Here is a 9,840-nt window from a genome sequence, read left to right on the forward strand (position 1 = left end):
TTTGGCGGGAAAAAATTTTTGAATTTTAGCGGGAAAAATTTCAAAATTTGGCGGGAAATTTTTTTTGAATTTTGGCGGGAAAAAATTTTTGAATTTTGGCGGGAAAAAATTCAAAATTTGGCGGGAAAATTTTTTGAATTTTGGCGGGAAAATTTTTTGAATTTAGGCGGGAAAAAATTTTCAAAATTTGTCGGGAAAAATTTTAAATTTTGGCGGGAAAAAATTTTCGAATTTTGGCGGGAAAAATTTCAAATTTTGGCGGGAAAAAATTTTCGAATTCTGGCGGGAAAAAATTCAAAATTTGGCGGGAAAAAATTTTCAAAATTTGGCGGGAAAAATTTCAAAATTTGGCGGGAAATTTTTTTGAATTTTGGCGGGAAAAAATTCAAAATTTGGCAGGAAAAAATTTTTGAATTTTGGCGGGAAATTTTTTTTGAATTTTGGCGGGAAAAAAGTTGAGCGCCATTTTTTAATAATCAATCACAAAAAAACGCAAACATTCTTCGCAAAATCTTCCTGCTTTAAATTTCCGCAAAAAAAAAAGCTCGAAATTGCCTGCCAAAATAAAGTACCACTAAAAAAGCCAAAAAAAGCAGGTCACTAGGTCCTGGTTGTGGATTCATATAATTTAACAATTTTCCCGATATTTTACCTCAATTTACTTAAACCTATAGGAAAAATGCAATATGCATTAAAAATTTATGCAAGTGTGTGAAAAGTTAGAAAATAGATAGGGGAGAAACGTCTATTATAACGCAGCGCCTAATTCGGCGCACGTTTTTATGTGTTAATTTGATGTGCGTTTCGAAATGACATATACTTATACAAATTTGAACGATTCGAATGTAAGTTACTATGCGACTTGACATCGTCAAATCGCACACGGCACCAAGCTGCACAAACGAACAAATGCGAACAACGACGCTCCGCTACTCGAAGGTACAACCACACACACACGCACGCACATACACGAAGCAACACGCGCGTGATCTGCCGAGTGGCCAGGATTCGTATAAGCTGACATAGTGCAAAAAGGTCGAAAAACAGTCAAAACTATGTGTTTCTGCATTTTTGGAGTAACGACAGACGTGCTGGCCACTGGGCAGCTCGCGCGCGTGTTGATTTGTGTATGTGCGTGCGTGTGTGTGTTTGTACCTTCGAGTAGCGGTCAGCGGAGCGTTGTCGTTCGTGTTCGATTGTGCAGCTTGGTGCCGTGTGCGATTTGACGATGTCAAGTCGCGTTGTAACGGACATTAAAATCGTTTACATTCGTGTAAGTAGGGTAAACCTGCTAGTACCCGACCACCCTCTAGTATCCGAAAACTTTTATTCGAGTCATAGGACCTTTAGATTTAATTGTAAACTATTAAATTGCCGTGTATTTAGTCCTTCACTATCGAATTAATGCATTTATTGTGTCAAAAAAGTTGATGTAAGAAGAATAATTAAAATATACCGTGTTGAAATGTAGTCGGGTACAAGAAAACTGAATTTTTTGGAATCTTTTTTCGTGAATTCTGATAAACTCGAGTATTTTCTACAAGTTTTCATTGTTTATGAGACGAATCGAGTTATTTTATTGAAAATTATAAGAAAATGGACGGGTACTAGATGATGATTTCTTAAGTGGTCAGGTACTAGCTGCTTAACCCTATGTGATCAATCGCGTATGCATACGTGCATCTATAACACTTGAGTTGCGAGTTGTTTCAACTCATGCATTTTGCAATGGGTGTTTATATTTGTGTGTGCAGTAACGAAATCAGTGCGATTTTAGAGCTCGTTCTGAAAAGCTGTCACGCCGTTTCAAACCACCAGCAATGCTACGCGGTGCTCTTCGTATTCGTACGTGTATATGTGTGCGTGAGTGTGTTTTTATGCAGCATGTGTTGGATTGACAAGTTGTGAGTTGATTATTGTGTGTGCGTCGAAGCAGCCGCCGACTACTCGTGCTCGTATCTATGCAGAAGGTGTTATGAAAATTATAAGTATAGATAGATTGTATTCGTATTGAATCTGTGTCTATCTATATACGCAGCTACCAACTCTTGTACATGCGCGAGCGCGCGATGTCCGTTGCTCTCCGCTACTTACTGTAATGGTTTTGCCAATTCGGGCAAGATGTGGCCCGTTCATTCTTCTTGACTGCTGAAAAGGGAGTCAGGATTGTTTCAATAATCAGGCGTATCATTTAATAGTAAAAGTTACAATAAGGTGATTTATTTAGCGCCAGTCACGGAGGTGACGCCTTATCAAGAACCAAATGATTTACAATTAAATATAATACAAAGAGTACAATGATTAAGTTTACGACTCGATTTAGTTCGCTTCGGCTAAATGATGACTCTACTCGGTGGGTGAGGATCTAGATTTTATGGGAATTCGCGACGAGAGAGAGAGAGAGAGCTCTACTTGGCAGGCAAATGCTTGAAACGCGACTTACTCGTTGTTGATTCGAGCTCTGGATGGCCAAATACACCGGGCGACCTAGACCCAAGAAAGCGGTAGCAGGACCTTGGCAGCAACGCAGCAGCTCACACACACTCGCGTATTATAAAGGTAGCGAGGCGCAATATCACCGACAGGGTATTCCGTACACGTTCGCTCTATAAGGCTCCCTGAGACAGAGTGCCTCGCGCTGATCACAAGCCCGCTATACAGGCCCAAAGCGCCAGAAGCGTCGTTTGCTCCTGGCACAGACGGTCTCGATCACGTGATTTTCATTTTAGCGTCGTGCTCTCCTTCCCCGATATACTTCTCTCTCGCGGTCGCTTCGCGTACGCATCGACTCGCGTAATCATTATGTCGCGACGGACTTTAGGGTGAAGGAAAGGAAAGGGATTATCACCCACCGGACTCGGCTCTGGCCGATGTGTCGCGTAACACGTCACCGTGTTATATTACATATATATAGCTGCTCGCCACCAGTGCTATTCTGTGCTGTTCATGGGACTTTCAATGCAAGTTGATTGATTACGAGTGTCCTTGTGCCCAAGCTTATTCAGTGAAGGTAGTCATTTGAATCAGCAAAATGGTTTTGCTGCCACGACAAAACCTTTTGCTGCCCCAGCAAAATCATTTAGCAGATGCGGCGAAAATTTTTGTTGCTGCAGAAAAATTATTTGGCTGGGGCAGCAAAATAAATTTTGCTGATCCAGCTGTCCACTTTCGCTGGATTTGGGTATAAAATTGTTTTCAGTGTATACTGCTGTTGCGTCTACGCAAATCACACGTAATAGTTGAAATGTTTATTTAGGTACGTTCGATTAAGACAACAGTAAAATTCAAATTTCTTTTAAAGTAGATGATATTCGACCATCCACTCCAGTAGAGTAAATCAAAGTAGACTCAGTATTGCAGTACGGGGATCGCGGAGGTGTACTTATTTCGTTTGACTGGGAATCGTTTGCAGCGAAATAGACTTATCTCGTTAAGCACGGTGTTATATTTGTAGGTAAACGCACCGTCACCAGCCGTAATATGACGGCGTCGACTTGACACCTCGAGCGTCCCTAGTAAGCGCCGTAGCGCGCAGCGCACACATTGTAGCTCAGATCTTTAAGAGCAGTCGCCCGAGCAAGTTGCCTTACAAGCGAGCTCCGAAACCCCAATACAAAGCTAAATAAGTAACTTTAGATCTGCCTTTCTCATTTCACCACCTTCTCCTCGATCCCGGCAACCGTCTATCTGGCTCGTATGAATACCCAGATAGCACGGCACAAGGACAAGTATTTACATATTTAACGATAGGTGCTATTTCCAGCTTTTGTACTTTAAAGTAGATATAACATATAGGTAATTTATGTCATAAACTCAATTTCGGAAAAAATGGAGTTATCTCGTTAGCTCTTTTCACCATAGACTTGTATCAGATATCAAATCTTACAACGAAAAAAGACACAACTGGAAATGGCGAAAATGCGTATTAATCAATCGTAAAGTTAAATTAACAACATCTGTATAGTGAGAAAGCCATGTAGATGTTTCAATATCATTTTCTTTCATTTTCAAATCAAATTATTTCTGTTGTTTTTGGGTTTGTCGTTATGCACGATGTTGAAACTAACATTAGAATCTTCATTCGTCTATTCTGACCCTTGTAAATTAAAGCAGACATTATATATGGTTGTTTTTCATCATAATATCGATTTCCATAAAAATAGACTTGAATCATTTTGCCTTTCCACCACAGATATAAATTAATAATTGTAGAGAGATTGTAAATAAAATAGAGTAAAAGAGATATTTTAAAATCTTAGTTTTGGTAAGTTATGTTTTAGTGAGCGCAGAATATAAATTGATTCATTGACATAATTTCATTAGGACTACGATACATGTGCATATATTAAAACGCCTTGTTATTTTTTATCTACTTGTATATATTTATCGGTAGTAAATGCAGTATTTTATTTGGATTAAACTATCGTCTTTACAGTCCATGAAGCAAATTTAAATCATTTGTGCTTACAAAAAAAGTGCCCATTGCGATACCGTTCGATTTTAAATCACGAAAAGCTGAATATGAATTTGGAAACATCACAAAAATTAAATTTTTTGTACTTAACTTAGTTTGAAACATCGAGAGATGATCCCCAACTTGGTCTTTATTTTTTAATAATTATTGACAGAACGAAAAATATGGCCGGCCTGGAACCAGTAGTAATTCGCCCTTATGCTGTACCAACTGAGCTACCGCGGTTCTTCGTAAAATTTATCGATAAAATTGTACAAGAGTGAAAGATATCAATCCAATATTATGTTATATTAGGCGTATTTCTATCAGTTGAATGGCTTTTTTTAACCGTAGCCGCAATCATTTATCACGAACTTACGATATTATATGCGATCCGAACATGCATTTTTATTTTTTTGTTTTTCTTATTGACTTAAAAACGGAAAATATTGCTACTTATATATTAATAAATTAATAAAAGAAAACGTAAACAATTCACCATTATTATCTCAATTCATATATTAAATATTAAATTATAGATGTAAAATGAAACAAATATTTAATAAGATAAAATCAGTAAATTTATGAGTTTTCATGTTTGTTCATTTTCAGTAATTTGCCCGTATTGATCGGTTGGATGAAGTATTTATCACATTTTTACTATGGCGTAGAAGCTATTTCTCTAACACAATGGAAAAAAATGGAAAAAATCGGTAAGAATTCATTTATTTTTTTGACTATTCTTAATAGTAAAAAAACGCTTTTTGACAAAAAAATCCATTATTTAAAAGTTTGTAAGTACACTCGGCAACAAAATTATCGCAACTAAAAATTCCATTGAAATTTTGTCGATTTTCAAATGCTTCTATCTTGGGCTATATTTATTGTATCAACACGATTTTTTTTTGATTTCTTGGAATCTTTTCCTCTTTACATTATATGGGTGAAAACGCGAATAATGCCCCAGCGCCACGCGAAGGCAGCGAAAACGGCCGGATTGCTCGGCTTTCAACTCTCTCGTAAAGGGTTAAATAAAATTCAGAAAAATAAACCAAAATAGGATTTCGATAGGTTTTTACCTCAGTTTTCTACTGGTGAGGTTGAAAATGCAAAAATATGCCTCCATAACCTCAAAAAATGGACTTGAAGATAAAATACGTTATAACTTACAGAGTTCAACTCCGATTGACTTTCTGAGTAGCTAGATCGAAAGATCTCGCGATTTTACACAATAGTTGACTCTAAAAAAAGGGACTTTTTCGATTTTCTCGAGCGGTGAAGAGGGAAAGTGGGCACAGTCGGCTGTTTTCGAGTGCCGCGGACTGTTTTTTCGCTACACTTTACGTTCCTTTTTCCTTTCATGCATGAGGCTTTTGCCATAAAAATGAACAAATACAAGTTTTTTGTGTATTTTTTTCCTCATCTTTCCACTGGTGTGATTAGTTTTTGGAAAATTGGCTTTTTTGAACAGATAAATTAACTTTTTTGATAAATTGTTTCATTATTTTCGTTTTATTCGCAAAGCAAAACAACTTTTCCGAAAGCTAATTGCACCATTGGAAAGATGACAAAAAAATACACGAAAAGCATGAATTCGTTTTTTTATGGCGAAAGATAGACCTTAAAAGTCCCGTCTAAAAACCACACATCGCTATCTCTCAACAATTCCAAGTATCGTCGCTTTGAAAAGGCAATTACTCTACCAGCTTCATCCGTTTCTCTTGAATCAAAGATCAGAAAACGCTCTCCCGTTAGAGTGTTGCTGAATCGTTCAGGCAAGGCACCAAGATCGCCCAATGTCCGTGGATTTGCCGGTAATTTCCTTCGCCATGCCGCACGCATCGTTCCCTTAAGATTTTCGCGTTCAGGTAGTCGAGCAAGAACCCGCACAGACAGGTCGCGCATTTCATCTCTTACAATCGCGGATGGTGGTCGGTCAGGATGCGCGTCAGCTTCAATCTTGATTCGATATTTAATAACTTCAGCTGCGCAGTCGTCTGGATCAGCAGGATGTTCATGTTCAGGAGAATGTTGTGGCCCCTTGTAAATGACAGGAACTTCATTTTCCTGCGCAAGAGAAGTAATTGCTCGCGCACGACACTCTTTTCTTCACACTCAGCACTCAGCACTCGCAAACGAGTGCAGTCCCAGTACGATTTTTCTTTTTCCGGAATGTCTCTCGACTTATGGTATAAAAACCCATCAATAATTAATTTACTCCCGATTAAAATAACGTTATTACTCATTGTAAAAAATCAAAACTAAGGTTATCGCAAAAAAAATGTTGAACAATGCCGCGTCAACCCTTTACCTGAACTTACGCATACATTATGCTTATTCGTGAAATTAGTCATTCGTGAAGTTCGATTGGTGAAAATAGCTTTCATGAACTATATATTCGTGAAAAAAGTATTCGTGAGGGGGGTATTCGTGAAATCGGTTATTCGTGAAATTTGATTCGTGAAAAACGACGGATACCGTGCTGCCAGTAATGGCGTTACTGACCAACTGCAGCTATGTAAAGCAAGTAATTTCTGCTGCATGTATTTCAACTAAAGAATGAAAAGGGTATCAATAGATGACGGTATCAGCTTATGCAGAATTATACAGAACGCCTATATTAACTTTGCATTATTTTAGTCAATTTAACTAAAATAATCATAGAAATATTCACACTATGTAGGCTTATTTTGCGATAGAAAGTTTAGAAAAAGTTCTACTGTAAACGATATTAGCATTTAGGACTAACAATTTAGCATTTTAAAAAAAGGCTATTATGCCTATTTTAAACAACAATTTTCACTTTTACAGCTTAATAATGTAATTTGAAAAAGCTTTGAAATATAAGATACTTATTAGCCCTTGATTCTACTTGATATAATTTCAAAAAATTTATATAATGTTTCAGAGTGCTCGCTTGATCCTGAAGAGCCGTGTTTATCAACAGGGATGATGGTTTTAGAAAAATATGGTTACAACATTAATCATTATGCAGTTGACTGTTTTGGTTTAATAGCGATTTTCGTTTCAAGTCATTTAGCTGGATATCTTGCTATAAAAAATAGAAGTCATCAACAACCTGTGTATTAAATTTACAATGTACAATAAAAATATTTTAATTAATCAATATGAAAATCTTCGCAGATATAAATTTTTTTTTTACTTTTAATTAATGCAACATTTTAGCCAGGGCAGTGCTACGAGCTCGTTTGAAAGTCTTCTTTGGAAGAAGCAGGGTTAGAACTCGATGATTACCGGTCTACTTCGAAAGCGTGAATGTTCATAGACTTAAGGAGGCTCGATCGAAAACGTAATTCATTTACTATCCTCATGAAATTTTAACACATGATAGTTTGTTCGAGAAATATTCGAATAAGCACAGGCGCAGGGCTTGTACACACACACGTTCACGTGTGTGCAAGCCTGCGCGTGACTCCAACTGCGAAGCAATAGATGGCGTTGCGACTCAGCACGTGCCGACAGCATCTCTGCTATCTGCTCATTGTTTGCGATATCGTCCTTCTCGTTTCTGCACTCATCGAATCTGCACCTCGCGTGTGTCTCGTGCATCGACCTGTTACAACTGCGAATAAATCCCTGACGTCACCTCAACAGAAGCTACATCGAGCATCATCACCTTGGACAATTTCATCAACTCGACCGCTCCAGATCGTCTCAACAAACGCAAACCGTTCAACAAGGACGTTTCGGCAAGCTCATCTCATCGACATACTCATGCATTGCGAGGCGCAACTCATCGGTCATCGAATCGGAGTCAGCTCATCGATTGCGACCAGGTAAAGACACCTTCCAGGCTGCAATTGAAGACCAATAATATGTACTGCAGACCTGGTGGAATCCTTTTGTCATCACCTCAACTTTCGGGATTATTTGGCGCATCTCAGGTGCACGAGCGCACGACGAGAGAAAGTGAGGTTACGCGTTGCCATGTGCAATCTCATGTGATCTCGGTCAACTCATCCGGCTGCTCACACATGCAAACGAGAGGATTAATATAACCTTATTCGTTGTGCTCGACTATCTCATAAATCAAGTTCAACTCGCTGTGAACTCAAGAGAAGCGTTGCATATCTCAATTGCTACAACTCACAACAAATCAGAGTGAATTAATAAATTAAACTTCGTGTTGACAACTCTAACTTTGTAAAGACTCCTTGACAATTAAGTGTGAATTAATACAATCCAACTTCGCGTCGACTGCTCAATTTATCTTTACAACTATTGACAACTCAAGTGTAAAATCAATCATAACATCAGTGAACTCAATCACGTTATAATTGTTATCAACCTTTTCAACATATAGACACAGTTTTTATTAAATTAACAGTGTTTGAGTGATAATAAAGAAAATAGAGAAAATGAAATTCATGTGATTTATGCAGTGTTTGTTTCTTTTGAGACCTGATCATGCACCCATCCTTTACACAATGAATTGTTTAAATAATTCCTCAACACAGTTATTGTGGTAACAAATGCATTGGTAAAAAAAATTATGGGTTGCTGAACAAATGCGAGAGATAATCACATTCAAAGTTTAGCACATTTAATATGGGCACTTATGGGGAATCGCAACCTTTCGTCCAACATAAGTTGTAAACATTTACCATCTTTTTGAAATTTATATCATTGAAAGTAAATTTTATAAGCTTTCCAATGATATAATTATCAATGGGGGTCGCCGAGCATTTTCAAAAGATATGAAGGGTTAAAACGTTTAGTTGAACGGTCGAACTGTATGTTGGGACATATCACATAACGCAATGACGGGTAATTCAAAATTCGAAATTAAATAATGTCATGGTTTAGTAAATAAAAAGGCATTTTTTCCTTAATCGTCAAAGTTTCTATATATTTAGTATCGCATTTAAAAAAAAAAAAAAAAAATGTATTTAGTATTAAATATTACTAAAATAAATTCCATAATTAATTAAAATTTTAAAATTTATCAAAAACTTATTTTTAAATATAGTCATTTATGCTTATATAGTTATTTATAGTTGTAATTACATATCACTTTTCTGGATATAACTCTTTTACTTAAGCCAGAACTTTTTTATCTTTAGTAATTCGTGGTTTTTATCGATATTTTCCGTAAATAATAACTATATGGGTTTTTCATCTTTTTTCTCGTATGTGTTCTTTAAAACATCATACGTTATGCCATTCGCCGCCATTTTTATTAATATTTTGTTATAGGCTTTGAAATATGACGTTCTAACGGGACTAGAGTAGCTTGATTGCTTTTAATTATTTGATCTTTTTTTATTTAATTTGAATTCAGCCTGTGATCATTTCAAGTGTCAAAAGTGCGGGCGTCGCACATTGCGTCATGCGTTGTGCGTTGCGCAATGCATGCATAGAGCATT

General features: G+C 37.0%; 1 protein-coding gene across 1 annotated transcript in view; it reads left to right on the top strand.

The window, feature by feature from the left end:
- Window positions 1-7,869, top strand: part of LOC106651362 (protein scarlet-like) — a 36,329-nt gene extending 28,460 nt beyond the window's left edge. Inside the window, exons 13-14 of the mRNA XM_014369814.2 lie at window positions 5,066-5,166; window positions 7,362-7,869. Coding sequence (XP_014225300.1) covers window positions 5,066-5,166; window positions 7,362-7,543 — 283 coding nt within the window. The 3' untranslated portion in view covers window positions 7,544-7,869. The remainder of the gene's footprint in view (window positions 1-5,065; window positions 5,167-7,361) is intronic.
- The last annotated feature ends 1,971 nt before the right edge of the window (window positions 7,870-9,840 follow it).

This window comes from Trichogramma pretiosum, unplaced genomic scaffold, assembly GCF_000599845.2.
Source record: "Trichogramma pretiosum strain Unisexual culture from Peru unplaced genomic scaffold, Tpre_2.0 scaffold9, whole genome shotgun sequence".
Taxonomy (NCBI): domain Eukaryota; kingdom Metazoa; phylum Arthropoda; class Insecta; order Hymenoptera; family Trichogrammatidae; genus Trichogramma; species Trichogramma pretiosum.